This window comes from Myodes glareolus, chromosome 4 (assembly GCF_982192425.1).
Source record: "Myodes glareolus chromosome 4, mMyoGla1.1, whole genome shotgun sequence".
Taxonomy (NCBI): Eukaryota; Metazoa; Chordata; class Mammalia; order Rodentia; family Cricetidae; genus Myodes; species Myodes glareolus.
This window is the reverse complement of record NC_142029.1, coordinates 74600548-74619627: the sequence shown is the minus strand read 5'-3', so window position 1 is coordinate 74619627 and position 19080 is coordinate 74600548. Positions and strand designations below refer to the sequence as shown.

General features: G+C 41.4%; 1 protein-coding gene across 5 annotated transcripts in view; it reads left to right on the top strand.

The window, feature by feature from the left end:
* Positions 1-17274, top strand: part of Rnf214 (ring finger protein 214) — a 38503-nt gene extending 21229 nt beyond the window's left edge. For 3 of the 5 annotated variants that reach the window (XM_085688696.2, XM_085688693.2, XM_085688694.2), the window contains exons 7-15: positions 11366-11462; positions 11697-11785; positions 13679-13769; positions 13973-14071; positions 14977-15353; positions 15452-15584; positions 15997-16101; positions 16388-16483; positions 16661-17274. In XM_085688696.2, coding sequence (XP_085544822.1) covers positions 11366-11462; positions 11697-11785; positions 13679-13769; positions 13973-14071; positions 14977-15353; positions 15452-15584; positions 15997-16101; positions 16388-16483; positions 16661-16726 — 1153 coding nt within the window. In that variant the 3' untranslated portion in view covers positions 16727-17274. The remainder of the gene's footprint in view (positions 1-11365; positions 11463-11696; positions 11786-13678; positions 13770-13972; positions 14072-14976; positions 15354-15451; positions 15585-15996; positions 16102-16387; positions 16484-16660) is intronic. The other 2 variants (XM_085688697.2, XM_085688695.2) reach the window with 1 other exon arrangement.
* Positions 17275-19080: the final 1806 nt, after the last annotated feature.

Here is a 19080-nt window from a genome sequence, read left to right as displayed (position 1 = left end):
ACCCACTCCTACAAACCTACACCTGATAGTGCCATTGCCTATGAGATTATGGCGGCCAATTACATTCAAACTACCACAGAAGGTTAAATTGGTTTATTGGGCTATATTCACAGCTTACTTTTGTTATTTTAAGACAGGGTATCTGTGGACAAGGCTAGCTTTAAAACTTACTTTGTAACCCAGGGAAACGTTGAACTTGACTTCCCAAGCTTCAGCCTCCAGAGTAATTGGTATTACAGCCTTGTGCCACTAGGTCTGCCTAAAATCTGATGGTTTACCTTGCTGTTTTGTTTTGCCTTTTAAAACAGTGTCTCACTTTGAAGTCCTGGCTGTGTAGACTGGGTTGGCATTAAGCTTGTAGCTCTCCTGCCTCTGCCTCCAGAGTGCTAGGATTATAGGCATGTCCTACAATACCGGAACGCTTTAATGGATCTTTTATATATTTTATCAAAAGGAAGAAAAACTTTTCCTGTACCGTTTTAGGATTAGCAAATTAAATTCCCAGATCAATAAGAAGGAAAAACAGTTTGTCTGTGCAATGTGTATATACATGGAAGAACTACTAGAGACCAGTAACTTAAAGGGGTTAGAATTTGAGATTCTGTGGGATCTTTTTAGGCAAAGAGGGAAGAAAAGTACTTATAGGGAAAGTGTGTGTGTGTGTTTGTGTGTGTGTGTGTGTGTGTGTGTGTGTGTTACTGTTACTGTGATGAAACATCATGACCAAAAAAGCAACCTGGAGAGGGAAGGGTTTCTTTCATTCACAGTTCCATATCCTTCATCATCAAAAGCAGTGAGGTCAGGAACTCAAGCAGGGGAGGAACCCAGAAACGGGACCCGATGCAGAGGCCATGGAGGGGAGCTCCTTATATGCTTGCTCCCCATGGCTTGCTCTGCCTGCTCTCTTATAGAACCTGGAACCGTCAGCCCAGGGATGGCACTACCCACAAGGCATTTTCTCATTTGAAATTACCTCCTTCCAAATATCTCTAGCTTGTGTCAAGTTGACATAAAATTAGCCTGTGTATGTGTGTGACCTCAGGTGTCATATCTAGAAACATTATTCACCTTCTTTGAGAGAGGGTCTCTCATTGGCCTGGAGTTCAGCAATTAGGCTGGACTGACTGACCAGTGATCCTCAGGAATCTTCTGTCTGTCCTGCCCAGTGATGGGATCATAAGTGTGTACTCCCACCATGCTTAGCACTTTATGTAGGGTCTTCAGATTCAACTCAGATCTTTGAGCTTTCAAGGCAAATACTCTACCAACTGAGTCATCCCTGTAGTCCACAAGTGATCCTGGAGAGGGGTGAGAAAGAGTGCCTAGAGAACATTTTGTGGAAATAAAAATGAGCTTTCAGTAGATGTGAATGTCTGTGAACTGGGGAGGTGGTTTAGGCAGTAAAGTTCCTACTGTGCAAGCAAGCATGAGGACTCAAGTTGAGATTTTCAGCAACTACTAAAAGCCAGGGATGGCAGCACACATCTGTAATCTGCTGCTGGGGATGGGAGGCAATGAGACAAGAAGATTCCTGGAGCTCATTGACCAGCCAGTCAAGAAGATGCCTGCAGCCAATTGGCTAGCCAGTCTAGCAGAATTGATAACCTTTAGGTTCCATGAGAAACCTTGTCTCAAAACATAAGAGGAGTTAGCTCACTGTTTTCTGTACAAACACAAGGAACTGAGTTTGGGTCTCAACTCCCATGTGAAATGCTGGCATGGCCTTTAGCATCTCTCTAACCCCACACTGGGGGTGCAGAGAGAGGCAGATCCCTGGAGCTATCCAGCTAGATAGCCTAGCTAATCTTTGAGCTGTAGGTTCAGTGAAGAGACCTTGTCTCAAAAAATAACATAGAGAGAAGTAGAAAAAGATACTATTTACCTCCGGCCTGCACATGTACTGGAAGGGCTGTATGCTCTCTAGAAGAGGAGGCTTGTAGATGGCTCCTGTTGTATCTCTGGAGAAGATCCACTGTGAGCAGTTCGGGACAGCTTTGCTGTCTAGAAGTTGCTGCTTTGGCTCTCATAAGGGAAATTCCAGGAACTTTTTTTCTCCCCTGCAACTCTAGAATCTCAGTATCTTCTTAGAATAATCTTTATACTAATTGAATGGATCCCATAGTTGATTTGATAACACAGTGCATCATTTATTAAATACTGGCCCAATGTTTTGTAGCTCTTTCAAGTGTTGATACAGGTTTTTATACAAAAATTTAAAATCTGGACCTGGGGTGATGGTTCAACAGTTAAGAACACTTGCTACCCTTGCAGAGAACCCAGGTTCAATTCCCAGCACCCACATAGGGTGGCTCATGACTGCCTATAGCTCTAGCTCCCAGGAATCCAATGCCCTCTTCTGGCCTCCATGGACATCGACACACACATGACATACATGGAGATACATACATATAAATAAAAATAAAACTTAAAAACCAAACAGCTGAGCTGGAGTGATGGCTCAGAGGTTAAGAACATTGCCAGCTCTTCCAAAGGTCCTGAGTTCAATTCCCAGCAACCACATGGTGGCTCACAACCATCTATTATGAGGTCTGGTGCCCTCTTCTGGTGTGTACATGTTAGCAGAATATTGTATGCATAATAAACAAATAACTTTAAAAAAAACAACAACTAACAGCTCCTTCACCAAAAGAGAAAAGGGCTGAAATCAGAAGAATACAGAAGCACGTATTTGTCACAAGAGTGAGGATACTGTCACATGTCATGTATTCTCAGGAAAGCTCCAGTGTCAGCTCATCAAAGAATGAAAATGAAAAAAGTAAATGTTGTTTTATCTGTCTTTCCTTTTTGTCTGTCTGTCTGACTGACTGACTGTCTGTCTGTCTGTTCTGGCTTTCAAGACAGGGTTTCTCTGTGTAGCCTTGGCTGTCCTAGAACTCACTCTGTAGACCAGGCTGGCCTCAAACTCAGAGATTCACCTGTATCTACCTCCCGAATGCTTGAATTAAAGGGATGCACCACCACTGCCCACTCTTCCTTCTTTCATTCATTTGTTTCTTCCTTCTTTCTTTTAAGCTTACAAATTTACACTTAAAGTTGTAGCTTGGTGGAATGAGCCTTCGATGTGTTTGGGGACCCTGGCCTCCACTCTAAACAGTGCAGCTCCATCCCCAGGACCCCTGGTGCCATCTCTCTGCTAGTGCCTCTGTTTCATCCTGCTGGGATTTTGTGCCCTCGACCTTTCCCCTTTGTGCATTTGGCTTTCTGCCCACATTTTCTTTGTCCCTTTTTCTCACCAAGCAAAACTGAAAAGCCAACTGGGATATATTTGTAAGTTTAAAAATGGCTAGCACAGGGCTGGAGAGATGGCTCAGCGGTTAAGAGCACTGCCTGTTCTTCCAAAGGTCCTGAGTTCAATTCCCAGCAACCACATGGTGGCTCACAACCATCTGTAATGAGATCTGGTGCCCTCTTCTGGCCTGCAGGCATACATGCGGACAGAATATTGCACACATAATAAATAAAAAAAAAAATGGCTAGCACATTGAGACTACTGTTAAAGATGTTGAATTAGTGAAGAATTTATCCCAGTAATGTTTTTATATATCTAATTATACTATGTATGATTGCACTGTTTCAAGAAACTGATTTAAAACCTGGCATGGTGGTTTGTGCCTGTATTCTCAGCAGTTAGGAGGTGGAGATGGAAGAATCAGGATTTCATGGTCAATTTCCTCTACATTTGCGGCAAGCCAGAACTGCATGAGAGCTCTGGTAGAGCCCTCACACACCGAAAGAAAAAGAAAAGATTTCTTAGGTTGTCTTAAGCTCAGGAAATACACCTTTGGACACCACAGCTGGCTGTATCTACTTAACTGTTCCCTGGTTTTGGTTCTGCTTTTTTCTTCACACTTCTCTAGAATGTAACATAATTCTGCAAGCCTTTGGCTGAGGGCTCAGAGATCCTAATTCTTATCTCTCCTCTAAGTGTGTTTCATGGGACACTTAGCATCTGCGCCTGAACTTCAAGGTAGCCATCTTCCTACAGCCACGTGTCGGGGAGAATGCAGATTCTCATTATGTAGCCCTGTCTATATAAAGTAGAATGACCTCAAACTCACAGACATCCTCTTAGCTATGCTTTCAAGTGCTAGGATTAAAGATATGTGCTACTGTGTCTGAAAAAAAAGAAAAAAAAATTTGTATTTTAGTTTCTCTGAAGAAAGTAGTTGTAGCATACAAATGATAACTGGCATTTTTGAAGATCTTACTATGTGCTAGAGACTGTCTTAGGCATTTTGCATACATTAACTCATTTAATCTGCACTATGGTGGTATGGAAGGTCAATTCCTGTGTCCTCCCCAGTTCATACTCTAGGAGAACAAGGCACAGAAAGACTCACTGGACAAACAGTGTAGAGTAGTGAGGCTGGGGTGGACCAAATGACCTAGTTTCAGAGCCTCTCACATCTAATTGCATCACTTTGTCATTATCCTGCATTAGTCTTCACACAGATATGCTGCTGTGGCATTATTTATAATTGTGAAATTGGAATAACAAGGAAGGGGCTGGAGAATGACTCTGCAGTCAAGAGCACTGATTGCTCTTACAGAGGATTGACATGGAACCTCTATTACTCTAGTCCCAGAGGACCCACCACCTATTCTGGCCTTCAAATACACTTCATGCACATGCCACACAGGCATACATACAGGCAAAACATCTGTACACACAGGAGTGCACACACCCACAATAAAGATTAAAGTTCACATAGTCATCTAGATTTAAAAAGTAATAACAAGGATTTTTTGTTGTTGTTGTTTTTTGTTTTTTTGAGACACTGTTTCTCTGTGTAGCCCTTGCTGTCCTGGAACTTGCTTTGTAGACCAGACTGGCCTTACAGAGATCCGACTGCCTCTACCTCCCAAGTGCTGGGATTAAAGGCATATGCCACCACCTCCTGGCAACAAGAAAATTCTTAAGTCAGTTATGATAGACCTGCATAGTGGACAGCCTTTTTGTTTTAAGAAAAAAAAATGGGGAAGTAGAAAAAGACAAGATCTCCTGAGTAAATTGGGAGCATGGGGACCTTGGGAGAGGGTTGAAGAGGAGGGGAGAGGCAGGGAGGGGAGTAGAGAAAAATGTAGAGCTCAATAAAAATCAATAAAATTAAAAAGAAAAAAATTTGGATTTACTATAATTTTTATGTATATGAATATTTTGCTTGCATGCATATCTGTGTACTATGTGCATACCTACTTCTCATGGAAGTCAGAAGAGGGCATCAGATCCTCCAGAATTGGAATTATAGATGATTGTAAACCACCATGTGGGTGCTGAAACCTGAACCCAGGTCCTCTGCAAGAGCATCCAGTGCTCTCAACCAATGAACTATTGCTTCAGTCCTGGACAACCATTTCAAATCACAATTTTCATTTTGTCTTTAGTTTTTGTTTTTGTTTTGTTTTTAATTTTTAAAAATCTTTGTGTGTATGTGTCTGTGTGCCTGTGTGTACATATGTACATGCCAGTGCGTGGATGTGGAGCTCAGAAAACAACTTTGAGTATCAGTCCTTGCCCTCTTTGTTTGAGACTGGGTCTCTTTGTTGTTTTGCCAGCTAGCCTATAAGCTTCCAGGGACTCCTTCTCATCTCAATATGAGAGTGTTGTTATTGGTCAGGTGGTGATGGCACACACCTTTAATCCCTTGCTTCAAAGAAACAAGCAAACCAAAAAGTACTATGATTATAGGCACACACTGCTGTTTTTGGAACAGTTCTATTTCCAATACCAATATGGCAGTGCCAGAGGATTTGACACCTCTTCTGGCCTACCTGGACACTGCAAGAATGTGTTCAGACATACATGCAGACAAAACAATCATACACATAAGAAATGAATAAATCCTGCCAGGTGTGGTGATACATGCCTTTAACCCCAGTACTTGGGCAGGTGGGTCTCTGTGAATTTGAAGCTAGCCTGGCCTACATATTAAATTCTTGGCCATACACAGCCATTTAGTGAGACCCTATCTCTGATAAGTAAATAAATAAATCTTAATGGAAAAATAAGATTTATCTGGAAAGAAGATACAGTGCAGTTTTATAGCATTTGCCTAGCATAAACAAGATCCTAGGTTCGTTTCTCAGCATTACTAAGAAATAAAAACAGAAAACTATATATTTTGAGTTTTTTAAAATTACTTTTCATATGGTGAATATCTTATTAAAAGCATTTTTTTGAATCAGGGTCTTATACTGTAGCCCAGGCTGGCCTGAAATTCATTATGTAGTCTTGGGCTAACACCAAACTAATAATAATCCTGTCTCAGCCTGCCAGATGTTGGTATCATAGGTGTAGGTTGCCACACATAACTAATTTTTTTCCCCCAAACAGGACTTCTCTGTTGTAACTCTGGCTGTCCTTGAACTTGCTTTGTAGACCAGGCTGGTCTCAAATTCAGAGATCCACCTGCCTCTGCCTCTTGGGTGCTGAGATTAAAGGCATGCATTACCACTATCCAGCTCATAACTGATTTGTTTGTTTGTTTGTTTTGGCTTTTCAAGACAGGGTTTCTCTGTGTTACAGTTCTAACTGTCCTGGAACTCATTTTGTAGACCAGACTAGCCTCAAACTTACAGAGATCCACCTGCCTCTGCCTCCCAAGTGTTGGGATTTAAGGCATGCTTTGCCACTGCCCAGCTTCATAACTATTTTTTTTACCTGTGCTTCCTCAATTCTTTTTCTCATCAAAGCCATCATGCAGTCATTATTGTCTTTATAAATGGAGATAATGGTGTCAACAAAAATTAACTAACTTGTCTAGGATCATATAAGGATACAGTTGGGAGCTCTATATTAAATTTTAAAGTTGGTGTGGCTTCTATGATAAAAGAACAAAGTTATTTTTTAAAAATATTAAAACATTTCAAGACCTGTAATAAACCAGGATTGTACAATGTGATAGAACTTATTAATTTCAACCACCAATACCTAAAAACTACACATGATAAATAATAGAAGTGTAGGATTGAAAGAAATTCAACAAATTTTTAAAATTCAGCTGGGCATTGCAGTTCATGTCCACTCTCAGCACTTAGGAGCCTGGGGCAGGAGGATTGCTGCAAGTTCTAGTCCAGTCTGGGCAAAATCAAAAGCCATAAAACACTTAATGGATTGTGTTTTGCCAAAAATAAAGAACTGGTGTGTTGCTTTTTGGTTATCTTTTTTTGTTGTTCTGTTTTGTTTTCACACTTACTTACTTACTATGCATTTATGTGCATATGAGTATGTACACACCATAGCACAAAATTGGAAGTTAGAGTACAATTTCCAGAAATTATTTCTTTCCTTTTACCATATGGGTTCCAAGGTTTGAACTCAGAGCGTCAGTCTTAGTGGAAAGTGTCCTTATTTGGTGAGCTATCTTGTCAGCCTTGGTTTTGTTTTGTATGTGTGTGGTTTTGTTTTGTTTCTTTGTTTTTTTGGGTTTTTTGTTTTGTTTTTTGTTTGTTTGTTTCTGGAAACAGGGTTTCTCTGCATAGCCCTGACTGTCCAGGAACTCACTCTATAGACTAGGCTGATCTTGAACTCGCAAAGATTTGACTGCCTCTGTCTCCCTAGTGCTGGGATTAAAGGTGTGTGCCACCACTACTTGGCTTGTTTGTGTGTTTTAAAAGATGAGTTATTTGAAAAATCTGATGGTTATGTTATAGTGTAACTAGCTTCTAAGAAAACTGAGTACTTTTTATCATTGTTCAGGAACTTACCCATTTATTTACTTTTAATTTTATTCTATATGTATGGGTATTTTCCTGTGATTCACTTGTATATTTGATGTTTGGGAGACCAGAAAAGTGTGGCAAATTTCCTGAAACTAGAGTTAAATGGTTGTGAGCCAACATGTGGATATTGGAAACGGAACCCAGCTCCTCTGGAAAAGCAGCCAGTAATGTTAAATGCTGAGTAATCTCTCCAGCTCCAGTCATTTTTTTCATTAATAAAAATTTTATTATACAAATTTATTTGGGTGTGTACCATGTGGTCAGAATTTTCTGTTCCACCAGCCAACTCCCAAATAACCACACAGAGACTTACTATTAATTATAAATGTCCAGCCAATAGCTTAGACTTGTTACTAACTAGCTCTTATAACTTAAATTAACCCCTATTTCTTATCTATGCTTTACTATGTGATTTTGTACCTTTTTTCAACATGGCATGTTCGTCTTACTTCTCTTGGCAATTCTGCCCTCTTCATCCCCGAGCTCTTATCCTATCTGCAAATCTCACCTAACCTTTTTCCGCCTAGTTATTGGCCATTTTGCTCCTTATAAACCAATGAGAGCAACATATTTTCACAGTGTTCCATTACAGTGCTGGCTAATTTTATTTCACCTTGACACAAACTAGCCTCATTTGGGAAGAAGGACTCTCAATTGACAAAATGCCTCCATAAGATTGGCTTGTAGGCATGTCTGTAGTGCATTTTCTCAGTTAGTGATTGATGTGGGAGGATCCAGCCCATTGTTGGTGGGGCCATCCCCGGGCTGATGGTCCTGAATGCTGTAAGAAAGCAGGCTGAGCAAGTCATGAGGGAGCAAACCAGTAAGCAACACTCCTCCATGGCTTCTGCGTCAGCTCCTGCCCTGACTTCCTTCAGTGATGGACTATGATGTGGAAGTGGAAGCAGAATAAATATAAACCCTTTCCTTCCCAAAAGTTGCTTATGGTCATGCCTTTGTTTGTTATTTTTGTTTGTTTGTTTTGTTTTTTGTATTTGTTTTTGTTTTTTTTCTGAAACAGGGTTTCTCTATGTAGCCTTAGCTATTCTGGAACTTGCTCTATAGACCAGGCTGACTTCGAACTCATAGAGATCCACCTGCCTCTGCCTCCTGAGTGCTGGGGTTAAAAGGGTTAAATGATTCAGTGATCATGTTTTATCATAGATGACAGAAATGCTAACTAAGCCAGTGTGTATGTGTGCAAGCACATGTACCCACATATGCTATGGCACATGTGTGTGTATGCTGTGGCATATGTGTGGAGATCAGAGGACAGCTTGTAGAGGGTGTTTTTCATCTTCTATCATGTAGGTCCTGGAGATTGAACTCTGGTCGTCAGACTTAGCATCAACTACCTTTCTTCACTGAGCTATCTTGCCAGCCTATCCTATCTGTTTTTGTTGTACTGATTAGTAGTTCTCTTTTGTGTGGATGCGAATAAAGTAAATGTGGCCAAATGCCCAAAGGGAAAGAATTTTTGTTTGTGAATGTGTGAAACTCCCCATAGGTACAAGAGGATTTTTCTGATATACGTATGTGCATATGTAAATACGTATGTAGTGATATGTGTATTTAGTAAAGGTCAGATTGTTCTTCAGCATCTGTCATCCTCAAGAATATCACCAGACCTAGAAGACAACTCTCTCTCTTGTGTTCTATAATTATCCCATTACAAAGAGAAATGGTAAGCTAGGTGTGACATCATTTGATTCTACATATTCTTCTTGTTTGTTTTTGTATTTTTTAGAGACAGGGTTTCTATGTGTAGCCCTGTTTGTCTTGGAACTCCCTCTGTAGACCAGGTTGGCATTGAACTCACAGAGATCCCTCTGCCTCTGCCTCCCTAGTGCTGGATTAAGGCATACACTACCACCACCCTACTGCATTCCACATGTTCTTATGGTGAGAAGATTCTAATTTTGGAGGCTTTTTGGAACTTGAAGCATATGTGTTTGTCAGGAAGATATAATTACCTATTAGCCTTTACAAGACTGGTAGAGAATTCTTCCTGGGATAGAAGTTAATTTGGAGACCTTGTGGCTCACCTACTCAGGTCTGTTAGATGAGCAGAACTTGTCAGTAGAAAGCAGATTATGTCAATAATGAATGAGCATGTATGTACTAAACATATTCAGAATCTCAAATAGAGGGCAGGGATATGTGGAGAATTGGTTTATAAACAAGACTATGTGAAGGGAAGAAGCCTTAGACACTTCTCTTAGGAGAAATGCTTCTGGGGCTGGAGAGAGAGCTCTGCAGCTGCTCTTCCAGAGGACTCCGGTTCTGGGCTTGTTGACTCATACTTTAAGCAATGGGAAAGCTGAAACAGGAGGATTGCTTTAGTTTAAGTTCAATATGGCCAGCATAGATACCTTGTTTGGAAAAAAACTGAAAAATACGACAGATAGTGGTGGTGCAGGCCAGGAGGCAGAAGACAGGTGGATCTCTGTGAGTTCGAGGCCAGCCTGGTCTACAAAGCAAGTTCCAGGACAGCCAGGGCTGTTACACAGAGAAACCCTGTTTCAAAAAGCCAAACAAACAAACAAAAAAGCAAAACCATGTTTTTTTAAATGTTTAAAGACAGCTTAAAACATTACCATTCTATTCTTTCCATGAATCTAACTGAGTAATCCATGCTTTCAGCTCACAGTCAAATGTAATATGAGAAAATTCTCTTGTCTCTATTCAATGGCCATTTCAGTCCTCAGTAAGAGGGTCAGCTGTCCCAGTGTAACACAGAAAGACCCATCTCCTAGGAGATATTTCAGTGCAAGGCAAACCAGAACAGTTGGTTACCTTAACCCTGAACATATTATACCCTAAGGATGGGAGTTGGGACAAGCATTTTAAATGAAGGAAATGGATAAAAATGGGAAATGCTAAGTATACATTTTCATTTTTGAGACATCATGTAGTCCAAGCTGATCTAGAATATAGTGTGTAGCCTAAACTGTCCTTAAATTTGTGACAATCCTCTTGTCTTTAGCCCTCAAGTATTCATACTTGAGTTCATACTTTGCTTTTGAAGAATTTTACTGTAGTTAAGGAAATGTAGAGATTAGTAAGCCGATAATAAATGCTTGATTAATTGTGAGTTAAAGTTGAATTATAACTGACCCAACGTTTTTGGCCTTGTGTTCTTCATTACCCGCACTGAAAGACACACTGAGAAGTAAAAGAAACACATAAAGGTTTTGAATGCCCTAAATATGTGGAACATTGTTCATCATGCGCAGTTTTGTTTCTTTAAGACAAATTTTTCATCTTGTAGTCTAGACTAGTCTGGAACTCAAAGCAATCCATCTATCTACTTTAACCTTCCAAGAACTAGGATCATAGGCATGAACTACCATGCCCAAGTAGGTTTCGATTCTAAGAGATATTCCTTTCCTGCACTAGGTAACTTTATTTGATCAAGCGGAGAAGTGAACATTTTCCATGTTGGACCTGTTTGCAGTTTAGACTACCCTATGTAGCATTTGTTTGTCTCTGAAGTGAATCCTGAAAGTGAGGCTTCATGTAGCAGCCTCGGCAGAACAGACAGATTTTCCTTTTGCCTCGCTGTTGCTCAGCAAACTTACATTTTCTTTCTTAATCTTGTTCTTGGCTTCTTACTGTACAGAGAAGTGTGGGAAATGGAACTGGATAGACTTAAGACCCAGGATGGTGAAATCAATCGGAACATTATGGAAGAGACAGAGCGGGCCTGGAAGGCTGAGGTAAGAAGAGACAATGCATATACAGACTTGATCTTGTACTTCCAGGGGCTATACAGTTTTGATAGAGTACTAAAAGCCTGGAGGCATTTAACTACAGGAAATTTGTGTATGTAAAGCTCTCTCTCTCTCTCTCTCTCTCTCTCTCTCCCTCCCTTCCTCCCCGTGTGTGTGTGTGTGTGTGTGTGTGTGTGTGTGTGTGTGTCTGTGTACAAATACTCATGTGGATGTGTGTAGATCCTGTCACTAGAGAGCCGAAAGGAATTGCTGGTGTTGAAACTGGAAGAAGCAGAAAAAGAAGCAGAGCTGCATCTGACTTACCTCAAGTAAGTACCTCTCTCTAAGGCCTAGGTTAGCAGGCCTGGCTCATGTCTGTCTTCATAGGACTCTGTCTCTGTGTGTGTACCCATAACTTTTCAAGATTTCTCGTCCATGTTCTGCGCTTTCTCACACTTTCCTCCTTTTATAGCTTTGCACTTTTTATTATCACACTTCTGTTTGTGTCAATAATATCTGCTAGACTATCAAAGCATAATATAGGTCTTGAAGGTTTTTGAAGCTTTGTTTCTCCTATGGCCGTTTCTCCTCTGTCTGTCACAGGATTTGGAGGATTCTTATAGCATTTTTCAGGCAGGCAAGATTCCAGTACTTAGGAGTCCAAGGCAGGAAAATTGAAAGTTTCAGGCCAGGGCGGCTATGTCAGACAGAAAGGTGCTATCATTTATGTGAAGCAGATGACTTGAACTCTTGGGTTTCTCTAGCACTTGCTCCCATCTCTTTTTTCAAGGATCATTACCCAGCAACTGTGTCTCAGGGTCTAACTGAAGTTTAGGGCAAAAGCCCAGGCTCCAGCAGGCCTAGCAGGCTATGCTCAGTCACTCATCAACTAAAGAGATGATCAGTAATGCTGAAAAGCAGTAAGCATGTAATCAGTGTTGCTACATTGGAAAGAACTGATAAAGAATCTCAGAGATGACAAAACTATCTTTGGAGTATCAACATGAACTTTTGTTTTGTCTTTAGAGAAAGGGTTTATCTATATAACAGCTCTGGCTGTCATGGAACTAGCTCTTGTAAACAAGGCTGGCCAACATGAGCTTCGGGTTGATCTGTTTAAATAGGTTTTTTTAAGAGAGTATTTATATTTATATTTATGTGTGTGTTTAAATGGTTATATGTCCATGTGTATGGGTACCCACAGGCAGGTGTCAGTGGAGTTATAAGCAATGGTGTGATGCTCAATTTGGATGCTAGAAACCAAACTTCATTCCTCTGCAAGAGAAGTAAGCACTATTAACTGCTGAGCCATCATCATCACTCTAGTCCTAGGGTTTTAAGATGGAATTTTGTGTAGTCCAGGCTGGCCTGGAACACTTGATCCTTCTGCCTCTAGCTTCAGAGTGTTTGGTTTACATACACCACCATGTGGCACAGAACTTCAGGTTTAAATAGAGGAGTTGGGAAAAGGGGCAGGATGGGTAACTAATTAGCTAGTCTGGCTCAAGATGTGGTCTTATTGACATTTGTCTCAATTCTTGTTCTGCGAGGTGATCTGAAGAAGTCTTTTAGGTGTCACCACTTGAGGGCATCAGTCTGGTTCCCACATGAGGACCACTTCTACTCTAGAGTGCAGGCTCATGGATGACTGTCCTCATCTGGAGGGTGGGTGTTCCTTGGAAGTTTTGGTCTTCCTGGAATTGAAAGTGACTGCAATTTTAGGACAGTTGCCTTTGTCATCATCATTGAAGGTGGGGAGATATAGATTAGTTTTGTTGTTTTTTGTTTGTTTGTTTGTTTTGTTTTTTTCAGAGACAAGGTTTCTCTGTGTAGCTTTGGAGCCTGGCATTTGCTCTGTAGACCAGATTGGCCTCAAGCTCACAGAGATTCGCCTGCCTCTACCTCCCAAGTGCTAAGATTAAAGACTTGCACCACCAATGCCCAGCTAAGAGTTTTTTGTTGTGGTGGGTTTTTTGTTGTTGTTTGTTTGTTTTTTTAGTATGTATTTTATGTGAATTAAGAATTGATTTTTACCCAAGAGGTAGTAATTCCAGTACTCAGGAGGCAGAGGCGGGAGGATCTCTGAGTTCGAGGACAGCCAGGGTTATACAAAGAAACCCTGTCTCCAAAGACCAAAAAAAAAAAAAAAAAAAAAAAAAACAAAACAAAAAAACCCCGTTGTTTTGTATTTTGAATTCTGTAAATTCTTTGTTTCTTGAAAGGTCAACTCCTCCAACATTGGAGACAGTTCGTTCCAAACAGGAGTGGGAGACAAGACTGAATGGAGTTCGGATAATGAAAAAGAATGTTCGGGTAAGTGTAGTTAATGGTGATGGTTCAGTCTGCCCCAGTTTGTGCTTAAACTCACCTGACAGTGGGTTGGTAGCTAGCCTTTTGCATTGCTGCACAGTGCTTGCTTCATTCCTGTGGTTTGCTGAGAGTAGGCAGCTTGCTTTCCCCAGAGGTTTGTTCAGCCTAGCAGTAAAGGACAATCCTTTTTCTTCCTTTTATTCCAGGACCAGTTTAATAGTCATATCCAGCTAGTGAGGAATGGAGCCAAGTTGAGCAGTCTTCCTCAGATCCCTACCCCCACTTTGCCTCCACCCCCCTCAGAGGTAAGAGTGCTGACTTAGAGGAGTCTTTCTGTATTGTAGGCAAAGTCAGAGTTGTCTGCTTGTTCTTTTTATGAAAACATTGGGACATCCCCATTTAGTATAGGAATGTAAGAGCTACTCATTGATTTCTGCCCCAGTTTTCTCTCCTAAAATAGTTTTGTTTTTTCGTTTTTGTTTTTCTAGACAGGATTTCTGTGTGTAGCCTTGTCTATCCTGGAACTCACTATATAGACCAGGCTGGCCTCGAACTCACAGAGATCCACCTGCCTCTACTTCCTAAGTGCTGGGATTAAAGACGTGTGCCACTACCTCCTGGCTCCTAAAAAATTTTTTGTATTTTTATATAATGTATATATAAGTGCATGCTTGTGTATGTGTGTACATGTGCATGCAGGTATATGTGTGTGCGTTCTCATGTACTTAGGCCAGAGATCAACTTTAGGTTGCTTTTGACCTTTTCAATATTTTTATTTTATTTTATTTATGAGACACGGTCTTATTATATATCCCTGGCTGGCTTGGAACTCACTCTGTATAACAGGCTATCCTCAAATTCACAGAAGTCCACCTGTCTCTTTCTCTTTAGGGTTAGAATTAAAGACATGTATCATCACACCCAGCCTGTCTACCTTATTTCTTCAAACAGGGTCTCTCAGTGAACCTAGAGCTCAGGGATTGGCTAAATTGGCAGGCCACTGTAGGGATATGCTTGTCTCTACCACCGCAGTATTGGGTTATAGATATATGCCCCCTCTATAGGCTTTTATGAGGCTGTTGGGATGTGAACTCAGGTCTTTATGCTTGCAAGGCAGGTACTTTATCAACTGAACTATCTCCTTATCCCTTGCTCCAGTTCCTAATCTTTTCTCCCCATCTCTTTTGTCCTCCACCTCTTCCCTTTACAGGCAGACTTTATGCTTCAAGTATTTCAGCCCAGTCCCTCTCTGACCCCTCGGATGCCCTTCTCTATTGGGCAGGTCACAATGCCTATGGTTATGCCAAGTGCAGATCCTCGCTCTTTGTCTTTTCCAATCTTGAACCCTGCCCTTTCCCAGTCCAGCCAACCATCCCCACCTCTTCCTGGCTCACATGGGAGAAATAGCCCTGGCTTGGGTTCCCTGGTCAGCCCTCATGGTCCACACATGCCTCCTGCTGCCTCCATCCCGCCTCCCCCAGGCTTGGGCGGTATTAAAGCTTCTACTGAAACTCCCCGACCCCAACCAGTAGACAAACTGGAGAAGATCCTGGAGAAGCTGCTGACTCGGTTTCCACAGTGCAATAAGTAAGTGTTGTTATCTGCCAGAGAAATGTTTATGGTTTGAAATGTGGGTGTTCCCATAAAGATTGATTTTTCTTTCTCTCAACATTGTTTATTCTTAGGGCCCAGATGACCAACATTCTTCAGCAAATCAAGACAGCACGTACCACCATGGCGGGCTTGACCATGGAGGAATTAATTCAGCTGGTAGCTGCACGGCTGGCAGAGCATGAACGGGTGGCATCGAGCACTCAGGTGAGAGGAGCTACAGGGAGAGAACTTATACCTACTGAGAGGTTGAGGAAGAAGCCAACTTCAGAAAAACTGGGAGTGAGAAGCATCAGAGCCAGGGGTATCTGGTCTGCTCTTTTCATCTTGAAAAGCAAATGATTTCTTTTTGTGTTGTTCATTTTTAATTAAATTTATTATTATTATTATTGTGGGGGGTGAGATGTGTTTTCATAGGTACATGTATGGAAGTTAGAGGACAGCTTGTAGGAGTCTATTTTCTTCTATCATGTGAGTTCCAGGAATTGAACTCAGGTCATTAGGCTTGCGTGCAAGCTCCTTTACACACTGAGCCATCCTGCTGGCCCCAGTTTCTTTTTGATACATGCTCTGTTGCTCAGACTCTCTTCCCTCACTCTGAAATTATTTCTACCCACAGCCACTTGGTCGGATCCGGGCTTTGTACCCTGCTCCTCTGGCCCAAATCAGTACCCCAATGTTCTTGCCTTCTGCCCAAGTTTCATACCCTGGAAGGTCTTCACATGTAAGACTCTTTTCTTTTAACACTGGGATGTGGAGAAGCACAGGGTGAGGAGGGAGTGGGTTACAGGTAAGGATGCTAGAGGAAACCATTATCTCCACAGCAGGGTTGTTTGCAGCCCTACTGGGAACATGCTGCAAGCACTTTAGGCAAGAATCTAGGTTAGGACTTGTATTTCTTTTGCTGAAGAATAGTTTCGCTCCATGGAACTAACGGATGGAGTCATGGGGCATAGCAGGCAAGGTGACTCGGAGATTGGCTAGCTATGACCAGCTTTCTTGTCCCACAGGCTCCACCCACCTGTAAACTGTGTCTTATGTGTCAGAAACTTGTCCAGCCCAGTGAGCTGCACCCGATGGCTTGCACCCATGCGCTGCACAAGGAGGTAGGTATTTAATACTAGCAAGTGCATACGACACACAACATGAAGAGAGAGACCACTGAAATAGTCCTGCTAGTACATCTAGCCCCTATGAGAACTTTTGAGAGTTAGATCTTGTGATCTAACTTTACTTGATTTTCCAGCCAAGTCTGAGGTATATATGTGTCTCTTTCTTTCCAGTGTATCAAATTCTGGGCCCAGACCAACACAAATGACACTTGTCCCTTTTGCCCAACTCTTAAATGATGGACCCGACTGGGGAGAAAGAAGAGGAGAAACCGATGTGAACAGGAAACGCGGGTTCAAGATTTCTAAAACTCTATATTTATACAGTGACATATACTCATGCCGTGTACATTTTTATTATATAGGTAATGTGTGTATAGAAGTCTGTATTCAAATGTTCGTAATGAAAGTATGTATATAATGCAGATATACCCTGTTCCCCCTCATCTTGCAGTTCTTTTTGGAGTTGCAGACTATAGGGAATATGATGTTTAATTTGGCCTGGAGATCATGATCCCTGCATAGGACTGTTGTCTAACCCGTCTAGGAAATTGCTGTTGCTCTAAGGCCATCCTGCTTTGGTTTGGCTCAGCCTCTAGTCCATTTTTGTAAGGCTCATGTATGCAGAATTGAAGCCTGGTGCTCACCTGCTGTCCAACCAGATGCCTTGCTTTGCAGGGGCCTCCAGAAGTCTTGGTGTTGTTTTAGCCACTCCATTCCAATGGGGAAAAAATGTTACTGATTGAGGGGGGAAAAATGTAACTCTGATAGTTTGATTTTTCATTGAACATTTTACTGTGTTAATGCTCATTATTTATACATTGATATCAGGTATACAGGATATTCTGTGTTATGTCAGTAAAATCCACAGTCTAAGAACAACATAATCAGGTCCCATTTCTCCCACCATCTTCTGTCTACTCTATTTCGTGGGTAGAAAAGCACAATTCATAGATCTATCCATGGGCCTAGCCACCATCCCTTGCCACTGGCTTGGCCTCCACTAACCACTGACAGGCCAGCCTTCCAAAGTGCTCATCCCTTCCATTCCTCTGGTCTCCTGATCTAGCTCTCTTCTCCCCACAAAAGGTTAAGGCAGTTGGTTTACAACCAAGTTGTTTGGTGACCTTGGGTGAGCTCCAGACAGGCACTGGGGTGAGATGTCTGTGCAAAATTATTTGCAGAATAATCATGGGATGTTGGATTTTCATTTGTGAAGCAAGAAAGCTATGGGGAACACATTCCCTGTCTGGGATAAAGTGAAGACAAAGTAAGATGAAGGGGGGGTGGGACTTGACAGTCACGAGCCATGTTTTGTAGATTCCCATCTGGAGTGAGATGGCTTTCCATCTCTGCTTATTGAGTACTTCTGAGTTTTATGTCTGGAAAACTGTGGCTCAGAGAACCTTGAGTCTTTTCCCAATCTTTATGTTTACTCCTATAGTAAATGGCTTTAATTCCCTTCTTTTTTAGAATTAAACAAGTATTAACTGAGGAAAAAGGAATTGGATTTGAGGGAAGGGCAACATTATATTACCAATAACTGAGGTTTTCCCATTCTGGCACTGGGAAATGCTTGTTGAGTTTAGCGATTTGTATTAGGAATAGCAAAGACTTTCTTATTTCTAAGCTAACTAAATTCTCTTGTTTTTGTTTTTTTTTCTTCCTTGCCTTATATGAGCTCATGGATGAATTCTTTTCTCTTGCCTTATTTGTCCAGATTGATTGACAAGCATATTTAGGGAACTGGACTTCCCAGAATTACCTTGACATCTTAAAAGGGAATGGAATGGCCTGAGTACTCAACTTTTTAGAGGTCAGGTGATCTACTTTCTTTGGTTAATTAAGTACTTCTTTCTTCTTGTTTCCAGTATAGTACTGTCTTAAACAAAAAAAAGGTGACAAAGTGGAAGATAACTTCCTTTATTCTTTTCATGTGGGAATTCATTTTATGACTTATAATCTTAAGATTGTTCTCTGCCTTCAGCTGTGTAGCAGCCTGGCCACTAGCTGTGTAGTACCTTTGAGTGTCTCCTGAAAACTGTAAATTGGAAGTAAGTATAAAGAATATTGTGTCTAGCCAGGCATTGGTAGCGCATGCCTTTAATCCCAGCACTTGGGAGGCAGAGGCAGGTGGATCTCTTGTGAGTTTGAGGCCAGCCTGGTCTACAGAGTGAGTTCTAGGACAACCAGGAAACCCTGTCTTGAAAAACCACACACACAAAAAAAATAGTGGCACAAGCCTGTAATCTTGAGACCCTATCTCAACACCCGCCCCCCAAAGCTCCACAGACAGACATGCACACATTATATATTGTTTCTGTCGAGGAGTGGCAGTATACACCTGTAATCCTAGCACTCAGGAGGCAGAGGCAGGAGGGTTGCTACAAGTTTGAAGCCAGCCTGGTCTACATAATGAGATGCTATCTCAAAAAAATATTTTAAAAATTACCTTTGAAAAAAAAATTTTTGAAGCTAAAAGAATAGACAGAAAAAAAGCAGGAATGATTAACAAGCCCCAAGAAGGCTACATTTTGGAGAGTGGGTCTCTGCAGCTGGAGCCTTGTCAGAATGGCTCTATTCTTTGCAGAGAA